This window comes from Gracilinanus agilis, chromosome 2 (genome assembly GCF_016433145.1).
Source record: "Gracilinanus agilis isolate LMUSP501 chromosome 2, AgileGrace, whole genome shotgun sequence".
Lineage (NCBI taxonomy): Eukaryota > Metazoa > Chordata > Mammalia > Didelphimorphia > Didelphidae > Gracilinanus > Gracilinanus agilis.
Genome location: NC_058131.1, coordinates 399,668,187 through 399,680,893, shown reverse-complemented (window position 1 = coordinate 399,680,893; position 12,707 = coordinate 399,668,187). Strand labels below are relative to the sequence as shown.

General features: G+C 39.7%; 1 protein-coding gene across 1 annotated transcript in view; it reads left to right on the top strand.

Annotated features, from left to right (window-relative positions):
* Positions 1–12,707, top strand: part of ARHGAP26 (Rho GTPase activating protein 26) — a 552,571-nt gene that overhangs the window by 483,512 nt on the left and 56,352 nt on the right. Inside the window, exon 17 of the mRNA XM_044659871.1 lies at positions 288–441. Within this exon, the coding sequence (XP_044515806.1) occupies positions 288–441 (154 nt within the window). The remainder of the gene's footprint in view (positions 1–287; positions 442–12,707) is intronic.

Genomic DNA, 12,707 nt, shown 5'->3' with positions numbered 1-12,707 from the left:
TCTCTCTCTCTCTCTCTCTCTCTCTCTCTCTCTCTCTCTCTCTCTCTCTCTCTCTCTCTGTCTCTCTCTCTCTCTCTCTCATATTTTCAAGGCTTTTTTTCCTTTCCTCTTTTTTTCTGTCATTCCTCCCTTATATCTAATATTCAAGTGAGCATGATGTACTATATTCAGTCTTTAGAATCTATGAGAACAAAGAGAGAGCCCCTCAAATCCTGTTGCTCATTTTTTTTTATCTTTTCTAAAATTTAACACAATAAACTAACTGTGAGTTTATACCATCCTTACAGAAGAACAAAGAAACAGCCTCATCAACTCCAGTCTGGAATCTGTCGTCTCTTCAAATGCCAACAGCATCCTTAATTCTAATAGTCCTCTGCAGCCCAGTGTGAATTCAAGTGACCCTGAGTTGGAAGTGATGAAACCCACTAGGCCCAGTTCACTGTAAGTATGGTGCTCACCACTTTATGTCTCCCCCATCCTTAGTCTATTACTTTGGCACCCTTCTCCTCCCAGTACCTATCTTTTGAAACAACTTAAATGTTTTTTTCAGAACAGCTTTGTGGCCTTTACCATCGACATTTTTCCTTTTTTAAAGCTTGCATTTGTATTCTCAACATGCTATTGCTTCTTGCCACCAGTGATATTTTATTTACTAGCCTTGTACTAACAGGGTCCTGCAGAGATGCCTCTAAGGATGGCTTCAATCAGTCCAGGTGTCTGGCAAAGAAAATAATTTCTTTCTAGTGTTATAAGAGTGAAGAGTGTGTGGCAGGTTTATATCTCTAACTATATCCCCTTTGCTTCATGTTGTTTCATCTACACACACACACACACACACACACACGACACTGGGAAATTTCAGTCATCTTTGTTTCCAGTCCGAAAGGAGGAACCTCCAAGTGGTCATTTTCTCCTCCACCTCCTCACACCTCAGGATACCTAAGGTCTCACACCAGTGGCTTGGCTATCAAAGAGGAAATAGCTCCCTGCTTAGGTCCTGGGGAGTTTGTGTGCCCATAGAGAAAGCAGCCAACTTCAGGACTTGCTCAGATGCCCCATGGAGACCACACAGCTCCATGCAACTGGGGCCAGAAAACTGCTCCCCTTTTTGTGAGCCTCACTCCACAAGACTTAGCTGACCCCTACAGACCACTCCATAAATCAAGTCCTTGCATGAAGAAGGGAAGCTGAGGTCTAGGAACTGCTGAACTCTCAGATGACAGTTTTCTAAAGTCTTGAGGAAACTCAAATTCACTTTGTTCTCCTAACCTTGGTAAGAAGGTGGCAAAGCTCTGTCGCAGGCGTGCTAAGTTGCTTCAGAGAACTCCACTCATAGAACATGAGGTATCGTGGAGAAGTGAAGGAGGGAGGAGAAATCAAATTTGCCAGCCTTTTCCAAGCTCCAGTGATGTGTATAAATCCATAGCATGAGGATAAGTCGGTAACACGTAAAATGAGCTCAAACCATCTACCTCATGGGAGGTACTATGAGGGAAGGTGAATGGTAAGGAGAAAGTGATTTAGAAATTCACTCAGAGGGTCTGGCATGATGCCAGTGTATTTTACACTTATTCTGAATTTATTTTGATAGAAAACAATCAGTTTTTATTTTGGGTTAGCTCTGTGTGCTCCCACTAATTTCTGTCAAAGGAGCATCTTCATTCTGAGCTTGGGAAGATTTTAATCTGGCAAATTGTATGCAGATATTCCCAATGGGTAGAATGGAGTTCCTTTAATTTAACCTCATTCATGACTAGACAGTACAGCTCTTCTATTTCTCCACAGCTAGAATTTTTATAAGTAACTCAAAATTCTCCTGCGTGTGTGTGTGTGTGGGGGGGGGGGTTATATGTTCTTGGTTTTTCTAGCCCTATGTAACACTGAAATGGTTCTGTGTTTTTCTTCCGTGTTTAATCCTTTGTGCCTAGCCATTGATAGCTGTTTGTTGCTCATTTAGAGGCTGAATTCCCCATCCATTTTGCCTAATATCCCCTGATTTGGTCCAGTCAGTACCAACTACTAGGCTTTAATCTTCTCCTGTGGTTGCAGGGAGCAGCGTGCCCTCTGAGTACTCTGTTGAGTACAATGTGTACAAAGAAGCAGCGTTGCCAGCTCAGTGGAGGACAGGGACAGTGGTTTTAAAACATTTCTGAAGGTTTTTATTGTGGATGAATGGGAAGGGAATTCTGGGTTGTGTGTGTTACACTGTGCAGCTTGAATTTCATAAAACACGGAGGGCTGGGGGGAGTAGAAGGGAGTAACTTGGCTTTCTTTGTGTTTTCCAGCTCCGTTTTTCCGTATACCACAGTGTTCCAATCACACTGGAGTCTCCATTGCTGCATGCCAGCCTAGGGAGGGATATCCCTACCAGGTTTCTGTGGGCTAACCAATTCTCACCTGCCTAATATAGAAAAGTCAAGACCTGTCATCATGAGTGGGTACAGTTCTGAGCTTAAGAATCAGGAAGCCTAGGTCCAGATCTGGTCTCTTGTACTAGCTCTATGACCATGGTAATGCCTCATCTGTAAAAGGAGAAAGATAATAACTTTTTTTTACCTCTCAAGACAAAAGGACTTTTTTGGCCTTTTGGTGAGGCTCACATGAAACCAAGTATGCGATGCATTTTGCAAACTTTAAAGTACTAGATAAATTTTACCTATCTCAATGGAAGGCAGAGCTGAGAATTAGTTCCATTCATTTTCTTTGTCAGCTATTGGGAAGTATGTGTGGACTGAGTTGTTTCTCCCTAATCTGATACCATCCAAATCCAGTCCAATCCAATCTAGCAAGTATTTAATTTTATTTATTAAACTCTTACCATCCGTCTCAGAATCAATACTAAGGCAGAAGAGTGGTAAGGACTGGGCAATGAAGATTAAGTGATTTGCCTAACATCATATAGCTAGGAAGTGTCTGAGACCAGATTTGATCTCCATTGCCAAGCTTGGCTCTCTAACTACTGAGCCCCTTCACTGCCCCCTCCAACAAGCATCTCCTTTGGGCAAGGTACTATTTTAGAGGTCAAGGTTAAAAGACTACCATCCCCACCCCACACACAAAAAAAAACCCCAACCCTATCCCTGCCCTCATTGGGCTTATATTCACTAAGTTTAAATCAAGTAAAACTTTGCCAGATCTAGAAAACCAGCTCTGGATGTCAAAGGAATGATCATTCTAGAGCATTGTTCCCTGCCAAGTCTCTAGATCAGCATGGAAGTCTTAAGCTTTTTTTCTTAGTTACTCTCACATAAGGATAATGGCACAATTTCTTCCATTTTCAGTTGTGAAGCCAAACTCCCAGGGAAGGATACCTGAATGGTGTTGAGACCACCACAAGTATCTTTCCCTCATTTGTCCTCATACTTTTCTTTGCTTGGGATCTGCTAAATGGGCAATAGATTGGGATTATCATTTAGAGTAAGTAAAGACTTCACTTGTCCTGAAGTAAGTGAATTCTGAGAAGTCTAAGGCCCAAGAGAAATAAGATACCACATATTAAAGGAGATGCTGTGTTCTCGTAGACTCATTTTCGTTTGTATGTTTTGCACGAAACTCTGCATGGAAAGTTTTGTAGATAGGTATGACTCAGCCTCTTGACCACTTGCTTTCAACCCTTTTTCTAGATACTTACGTTATCCACTCTCATGATTTCTGTTGAAATGTTTGTTAGTAAGAACAAAATTAACCAAAATAGCTCACATTTACATAGCACAACACATTTTACAAAGCACTTTCTTTATGATAACCCAGTGGAGTGGGCAAACATGATGACCTCAGTTTTTCAGATGAGTAAGTTGAGGCAGAGAAAAAGGTAAAGGATTTGCCTAAAATCTAGTAAGAACTGGTTCTGGGACTTCTGAGATCTTCTGACTACACAGCCTTCACATCATTACTTCCATGACATAGTCAGCCATTTAGATGAAGAAAGGCCAAAATAACTTCTGTCAGCTTGCTTGACTCTTTTCTTTACCAGAGAAGCAGTAAAGCCAGTTGATCATGAAAAGGAATAGAAGAGGATTTTAAAGAAAACAAGATGTCAACTTCTTTTCTTTCCTTTTGTCTCCTTCCATCAGAGAAAGAAGGTCACTGCAGGGCCTGGGGAGGCCAGTGGGGCATCAGCGGGCACCCAGCAATGAGAACCAAAAAATTTCATTTACCTACCATCAGGGCTTAGGTACCTCAGGCACATGGGGAATGGCTTTTTCCACAACAGCAGGAAACCTCTCTGTGATACCCTGAAGGTGATCTTGTTCCTGTGGCTTGGATGGCCTTGGCACTAAATCAAGTGTGAAAGGTAAAAGCAGGCTTCAGTTCAAAGCCTTGCCAGGAAGGTGCTGCCAGGCCAGAGTTACTTAACAGAGGCTCAGCAGGCTCCCTAGGAAAGATCAGTAGCCAAACAACAGCTCAAGCGCCAATCTGGAGACTTAAGAGATAATGTAGTCATATATCATTTTTAAATCAAGTCATCTAGTCTTTACTACATACCTATTATGTGCCCAGAATGGACCATATACTGGAAGGTCTGGGTTCGTTTCCAGTGTCAAGTATTTGCTAATGCCATGACCCTAGGCAAGTTACTTGACTTCTCTGAAACTCTTTTTCTTTTTTTTTTGTCTTTAAAATGGGGACATAATATCATCTACCTCAGCATTGCAGAGAGAAGTTAAAAAGAGATGATGTATGGAGATTTATCTTGAAAAGCTTAAAACCGGGAATAAATATGAGTTATTATTATAATCTTCTTCTCTAGAGGAGACCAGAGCTATAGGGGGTGGCTAAGTGGTGCACTGGATAGGGGACCTGCTGAGAGTTAGGAAAAACTAAGTTTAAATCTGACCTCTGGCACTTATTAGCTGTGCGATGCCTGACTCAGGGCAAGCCACTTAACTTCTGTTTGGGATAATAATAGCACCTGTCTCCCAGGGATATTGTGAGGATCGAGATCCTAATTGTTTAATTAACTGCTGCGCATTGTAAGTGCTGTGTAAATGTTAACTGCCACTCTTGTTGTTATTATTAATATTAAAATTATTATTATTGTAAAATTCTTAGCAGAATGCCTACCACATAGTAAGCACTATATAAATATTAGCTATTATTTTTGTTGTAAAAATTTTAGAATAGCACCTGGCACATAATAAGCACTTTAAAAATGTCAGTTGTTGTCATCATTATTGTAAAATGCCTATTAGCACAATGCCTGGCACACGGTGCTATATAAATGTTAACTGCTATTATTATTATTATTATTATTATTATTATTAGGCATAGTCCTTGCTAATAGTATTGATGAGAAGACAAAGTATATTCACATGAAGCCAGTGAAAACAGTACAAGCAGTCTGTATCATGAAATAAATAGGATAATATGAATTTTAATGCTTTTAGAATTCAGAGAAATGAGAGATCATTGCTGATGAGTAATTAGGGACTGTGCTGCTTGCTACCAATTTGACTTTTGGAAACCTGAGTGACTTTGTGGACCCTTTTCAAATCTTCATTTTTCTCTCTCAATGAGGGGTTATAGACTAGATGCTCCTCAAGTCTCTTCTGGATCTGGATCTGGATCTGTAGGAAACCAAAGTGACTTTGTGGATGAAGTAAGCTCAGCCTTGACAAATCAAAAATTAGAGGGCATCCCAGATAGGGATTGCCATTGGAGCAAATAGATAGGAGTGGGAATAAATCTGACGTGTGGTGGGCAGGAAACAAGCAAAGGTTTTGATATAAGATAAGACAGGTGGAGAGGGGCTTTATGATTTTTAGAATCCCCTTTTAAGGCAAATGTCTCTGAAACATTAAGAAACAAACAAGGTTTCATCACCAATGACTCAGGTAAAATGGTAGATGACCCATACCTTGGTACCAAAAACCAGAGGAAATTCTTCACTGTAATCCTAGCACCAGTGCCAATAAATTTAGACAATTAACCTGCCCTCTGTGTGCCTGTTAACCCTTTTTTCAGATCTCTGAGAAAACAAGGCAGCCCACCTTCAAGGGCAGGAGAGTGTGTCTTGTGCTTACTTGCTATAAAGATGAAAATAATTATATGATGTACTTCATATTTATAAACAGCTCTCTTTTTTGTAGTAGCAAAGAACTAAAAAAATAGAGGCTGTCCATCATATTGGAAATGGCTGAACAAATTATGGTATAGATTGTACTGTAAAATGGTGAGAGGGATGATTTCAGAGGAATCTGGGAAAATTCGCATGAAATGATGCAGAGGAAAGTAAGAAAAATATGATAACAAGTGGTGGTTGTATAGATGTACAACTCTGAAAGATGAGGTTTCTGATTAACGTAATGATTAACCATGATTCCAGATGACCAGTAAAATATGCAACCCATGTCTTGCTAGAGTGCTGATGTACCCAGGATGAAGAATGAGACACATTTTTTGATATGGTTGATGCAGGAATTTGTTTTGCTTCATTATGCATATTTGTTACAAGGGTTTGGTTTTTCTTCTTTTTTTCTGGGGGTGGGCATGGCAGTGTGATACCAGAAGGGAGAAAAAAAATAAAATTTTATTACTTAAAAATTAGTTTTAAAATATAATTATATGAAATATTTCTACCATTTTCCTACTAGAATTGTCATCAAGCCTTTGGCCACTCTCTTTCAGATATGGATTAGATCTGGAATGGAGTTTAGAGGTCATATAGTCTAATATCTTCCATTCCTCTTCAGATGAGGAAACTGGGGCCAAGAGAGATTAAGAATTTATTCTTTGTACAAAGAAATATTTTTTTAAACTTGAGATTGTGTTTACACAGCATGATATTTTACCTTCCAAAAAGTGTCGTGGGACCTGCTTTCAGTTCAAGTCCTAGATTCACTACTTGCTAACTGGATCATCTCAGGCTGGTTGCCTTTACCTCTTGGAGATTGATTTGCCTTATCTTTTAAATGGGCATGATTTGACCAGATCATTGCTGAATTCAGTAGAAAGAGAAGATTTTTTTTGGCAAAGGAACATCTGAATTATGCCTCTTCTCTCATCCTCCAAAGTTACTTTGTAGTTCATGTTCAGTTTTATGTATACACCTTATTTTCTCCCAGTGAAATGAAAACTCCTTGAGGTCGGGACTGTTTTGTCTCATTATCCTCTAGCACAGCTTTTGGCACTGGCTAGGGGCTTTTTAAAAAAATGCCTGTTGAGTTGAATGTTAAATGAATGAATTTGAAGGGGAAAGAATTCCTATTGCTGAGACCAACCCAGGCTTTTATTTCTATGTCTAAGTCATGACTCTTTTTGTCTTTCCTTAAGAGACACCACCCCATAAACAACAGTATAATCATCCTCCCCCCAACCCCTCCGACACACACACACACACACACACACAGGCATTTTCAAGTCATTTCTGGTGACCTAACTGATAGGCCTGCCAAATTCCTGAAGGGCCTGCCAAAGCCCAACATCCCCTCACTTCTCAGTGGCCAGTGAGCTGTTGCAGAGCGGCCTCGGGAATTCAGTGGATAAACAAGGCTTGATTCAAATAAAAATTGTTTCTGTTTTTGGAACTCTCCTGACTCCTTTGAAGGCTTAATCGAGCTTCTTCTCTGATTAAACCTCTGTAGAAGTCTACATAAAACTTGATGAGGAGTCTGAAGTCCCCTTTGTCACCTGGTAATTCTGGTCTTGGGAAAAAATGTTTTAAAGGCTAATAACCGTTCTTTAGTCTCTGATGTAGCTTGGTTTTACCAGAATCTTCACATTTTGGGGAGTGGCATGCTGAGACTTTGTTTTTCTCTTTGAAGACAAATCAGGTTACACATATTAGTGGCAAGGTGTCATCTTGGGCTTCATTTCCCTCATCTGTAAAATGAGGGAATTGGGCTAAATGACTCCTTCAAAGGGCCTTCTAACTTGCATCTATAATCCAATGATCTTAGTCCTAGCCTCTGGTCAGCATGTAGGAATTCTTCCTTTTTTGAATAAAGGAATCTTAAGATAGCATCTTCCAAGAATTTGAGGTCAACTGAGCCTGTCAGTGTAGACACATCATAAAACCCTTTGTGTACAAGTAGTATCTATAATCAGAAGTTTTGAATTAAAGATCAAAACAAGGAAATTTCTCCTGTTTCTCATTTTGCACAATGTCAAGCCTGTCGTTATGCTATTGTTAACTTTTTGTGTTTTGAAGGGTCTTGGCTTAATTGTGTTAGGAAAGGAAGTAAAAGCTTCTAAACTTGAGGGGCAGACTTTTAAAAAGAGCTGTTCCCAAGGGTTAAGAAAACATACATACCTTTAAAGAGGTAGGGAACTATGGGTGTGGAATTTTGTATATACATTTAAAAAAAAAAAAAAAAGGTTTTTTTTTAAACCCTTACCTTCCGTCTTGGAGTCAATACTGTGTATTGGCTCCAAGGCAGAAGAGTGGTAAGGGCTAGGCAATGGGGGTCAAGTGACCTGCCCAGGGTCACACAGCTGGGAAGTGTCTGAGGCCAGATTTGAACCTAGGACCTCCCATCCTGGATCTCAATCCACTGAGCTACCCAGCTGCCCCCTTGTATATACCTTTTAATTAGGGCCAGCATATTGATTGGTTGGTTTTGCTAAATTTGTTTTCTCTTTGTTTTTAAATATTTGCTATGAAAGGGGGCAGCTGGGCGGCCCTGTGGATTGTGGATTGAGAACCAGGCCCAGAGACGAGAGGTCCTGTGTTCAAATCTAGCCTCAGACGCTTCCTAGCTGTGTGACCCTGGGCAAGTCACTTGATCCCCATTGCCTAGCCCTTCCCACTCTTCTGCCTTAGAACACACAGTATTGATTCTAAAACATAAGGTAAGGGCTATAAAAAATAAAAATAAAATATTTGCTATGAGAGATGGCTTGCTGGATAAAAGAAGATACTCAGAAATGAAAGTGATTTACAAAAATGAATAATATGGAGATTTTTGTGTGATAGTACATGTATAACCCAGATTGAATTGCTTGCCAGCTCCAAGAGGGGAGAAGGAAGAAAAGAGCGAGAAATTTGGATCGTATAACTTTAAAAAACTTATATGGGAATTTGTTATTAAAATAAAAATAATTAAAAAAAGAAATGAAAGTGATTTAAAAGCAATAGGTGTTATTAAAAATAAGAAATATTTAAGAGAGCTGCTTCTTCCCTTCTTCATAAGTTTGTTAATAAAAATAAAGCGCAAGTCAGCTATCTACTTGTGAAACTTACAGGAAGAATTCCCAGCAAGCATGAAGAGTTAGGGGCATTATTTTTAAAAGATGCCCAAATGCCCCCAAAATACAAATACATAGGCCTTCTGTTCCTATAAAGCCCCTCCCAGGTCAAGTCAAGTCACACAATAATAGATCTGGGAGTCAGATGGGAGAGGAAAGGCCTGCCACCCTGGGGCCTGTATGATCTGAAAGTATAAAAATTAGCTTGATACCATCCTACAGGGGCTCATAGGCTCTGAACTTACAGTGGAAATGATACAGATGAGGAACCTGAGGCTCACAGGCATTAATGGGCTTGCCCAAGGTTGTCAGTACAGGTTGTGAGAACTGCCTTTTGCACCCAGGGCCCTCCATCCTCTGATTCCAAATAATTCCACTGTTTTCTCACTGTGCCACACTGGTAAATCAAGAATGTAGTTAGTTCCCTTTAGCTCTTATCTTATCATCTGTGCTTGCTTACAGTACTCTGTCATCACAATTTTGAAATTAACAAGTGCCACTTTCATTTTTGTTTTAAATTTTCTTTTATTTCAATGTTAAACTCCTTGCATGGCTGTTCCCGTCTTGAGTTTGTGCCTCCTATAGCACCAGTCAACTCATAGGGCATGTTTGTTTGCTCATAATGTAATGAAGAGAAATTATTGCCTGAGGGGAGGGGGTGGAGAACTCTCTGAAGATGTGAAAATCTCCATTAGTTCCCCACAGCTTCCCAATGCTCTCTGTGCTTACACCACCACTAGAGGCAATTTTCAATAGCTGATTATCAGAGAGGACATAAGATAAAAATAGCTTCTCACCCTCTGCTGTTACCTGAGTCCTGCCTCAGTCTGATTTCCTTGCCAGGAAAGTTTATTTACTTATTTTCTTTTTACTCCTCCTTTTCATTCTACTGCAGTCTCGGTTGCTAAATAGCAACCAGAAAGCATGAGGAGCAGTTGAAGAGGGAATGTAAAGGAAGGTGCCCAACTTCCTAAGATGCTCCTGGTTTTTAAAAGCAAATGAATAATAGAATTACAGTAAACAGACAAATGTTGATCAATAGTGATAATGCTGAGATTGACGGTCCGGTCCCCCAAAACTGGCCTGTGAATTGCTAAGCAATTACACCCAGGCGGAAAGTTAATGGTTTTGTTCTATCTGTCTTAAGCTGTATCTCTGGCAACACTGAGATTGAAGAGAGGGGAAAGATGTTTTCTCTACCCTGATCTTCTCCCTAAAATGTACATGACTTTAATTTCTCTAAGCCAACACATCTCAGAATTGGGAGAACCTCCTAATAAACATTACCAACTCAAGGAAATAGAATTTTCGCTTTGGAAACAGGCATTTCTGGCCACCGTCTTTCAGGTTTCCTTGTTTGGTTTTTTTCATTCCAACAGTTATTCAGTCCTGTTCATTGATGCTCATTTCATGGCTTTGCATTTCTTCCCAGACACCACCCCTGGCCTCCACACACATCCTGGGAGTTGCCTCAGCCCCTTTTCTACCAAGTAATTCTGAGCTGCACTCACTATGTGTCTTTGGAGAGTGTTGTTATTGTGAGAAATGTCTGTTTTGTTTTTTTTTTTTTCCCCTTACTGGCTCTGTGTTAGTTTTCCCTCTTCCAGCCAAAGCCTCACTCACCAATCAGGAACTTGATAGCTTTTCACTTGGTTAAGGCTCCAGATTCCTGCCTGATGACCACTCAAATCTTCATGTGTTTGCTTTTTAGTGGTTCTTTTTTTTTTTTTTAATGGAAAAACTGCTCTATTTGACCCACACACTTCATGAGTCAGCAGGGTTTCTTTCTCATGCCAGATGTCTGTCAGTAAGAACTCAGGAGGGAGAAAAAGATGGGAGATGAGGGTGTTTACAAACAAGGTTCACTATTCAGCTTAATGAAGATCCCACACGGAAAACAGGGTTCCTCCCCTTTGCCCATCCCCTTACACATGCCATTTTGTTGTTGTCGTTGTTCTCATACTCTAAAGATGAGAAACAACCTGGCATAGCGGAGAGAGGGCCTTCCTTAGTGTCAGGAAGACCAATCCAACTTCTGACACATACCGGCTGTTTAGCCCAGCATGACTGACTGGATCAGAAAAGTGCAATCAAATAATCTCTCATGGCCCCACACAATTCTCTAGAAGTTACAGATAGATCGTCAATCTGCATCACTGGATTTCCATGACAGGCTGATAGGAAGAACATTAAATCTAACCTCCTTCCTCCACCATTTTGCTGATGAGAAAATGGAAGCACCTAGAAATTAAATGACTTCCCCAGGGTGATTCACAACCCTAACCCTCTTGGCTTCTAGTCCAGTTCTCTCTCCTCTGTCATGCTGCCTCCCTGATGAGACCCTAAACTCAGAGAAAAAAAATATTGCCTCACTCTATAGCTCTTTTGTTATTATTTAACTAACCCTTTATTTCCACTCATTCAAATGGAATACATTCAAACACTTTCCAACCCATCAACAAAGCCACATTTCAAAAGAGTGGGCCATATTTTGTAAAGAGAAAACTGTATCTTAATGACCTCAGATTATTCTTAAGTTTGGGGCATGATTTTTTCCTGAATTTCATCGGTTTTTGCAGACCTTGACATTCTCAGATTTTTGTGAAGATTTCAAATTCTAAAATGCCCTATTCTTTTGAGATCTCTGTCCAAAACATATGTATGTTTTATGGGTATTAAGTACTGAAGGAAATCAAGTTTTCATTTTGGAAATGCATTTTTGTTCAGTCTTTCAGAATTCCTTGTGCGGCTGAATGAATGTGCAATTCAGATAAATAAAAGTCATAAAAAATTGTGCTAGAATTAAAATACCTCTAATCATTTTTTTTATAATTCCTTGTTAGGAATTTATTAGACCGTGGGCAATTGACTTAACCTCTTTGGGCCTTTTCAGTCATCTGAAAAATGAGACAATTCAACAGTCTCTAAGATTTTTTCCATCTCAAAGATACTATGACCTATGAAGAAAGCAGTTGCTAATTTCTGTGGGGAACAAATGTATCTCCAAACAAAATTAGGTCTTCTGTCCTGGCATGGGTCCTATAAAAACAAGCAGCATTGACTTCTTTTTAACTTCTTTCTATTAAATTCATCTGCCAGGCATTGCTGGCATGGGATGTGGTGCTCACAGCATTAAAATTTCTGAAGCTCTCCCCATTTCTAGAATATATTCCCTTCTCACTCCCACTTAGAATTCCATTTCTGTCAAAGCTCAACTCAAATGCTCCTGAATCCTTCCCAGAATGATTTTGTTTATATGTATGGTTATGTGCATGTCATCTACCCCCAAGAGAATATGAACTCCTTAAGGGTAGAAAATGGTTTCATTTTTGGCTTCATATCTCCATCACCCAGCTTAAGGCCTGCCTGACCCATATCGTGCTATTGATAAGTACTTGTTGATTGATCAGTTTCAGCAAGGGCTATCTCATTTTATATCTTATAACAGTGCCTAGTGTGTGTGTGTATATATATATATATATATATAATTATATAATATATATTATCATATATTATTATAT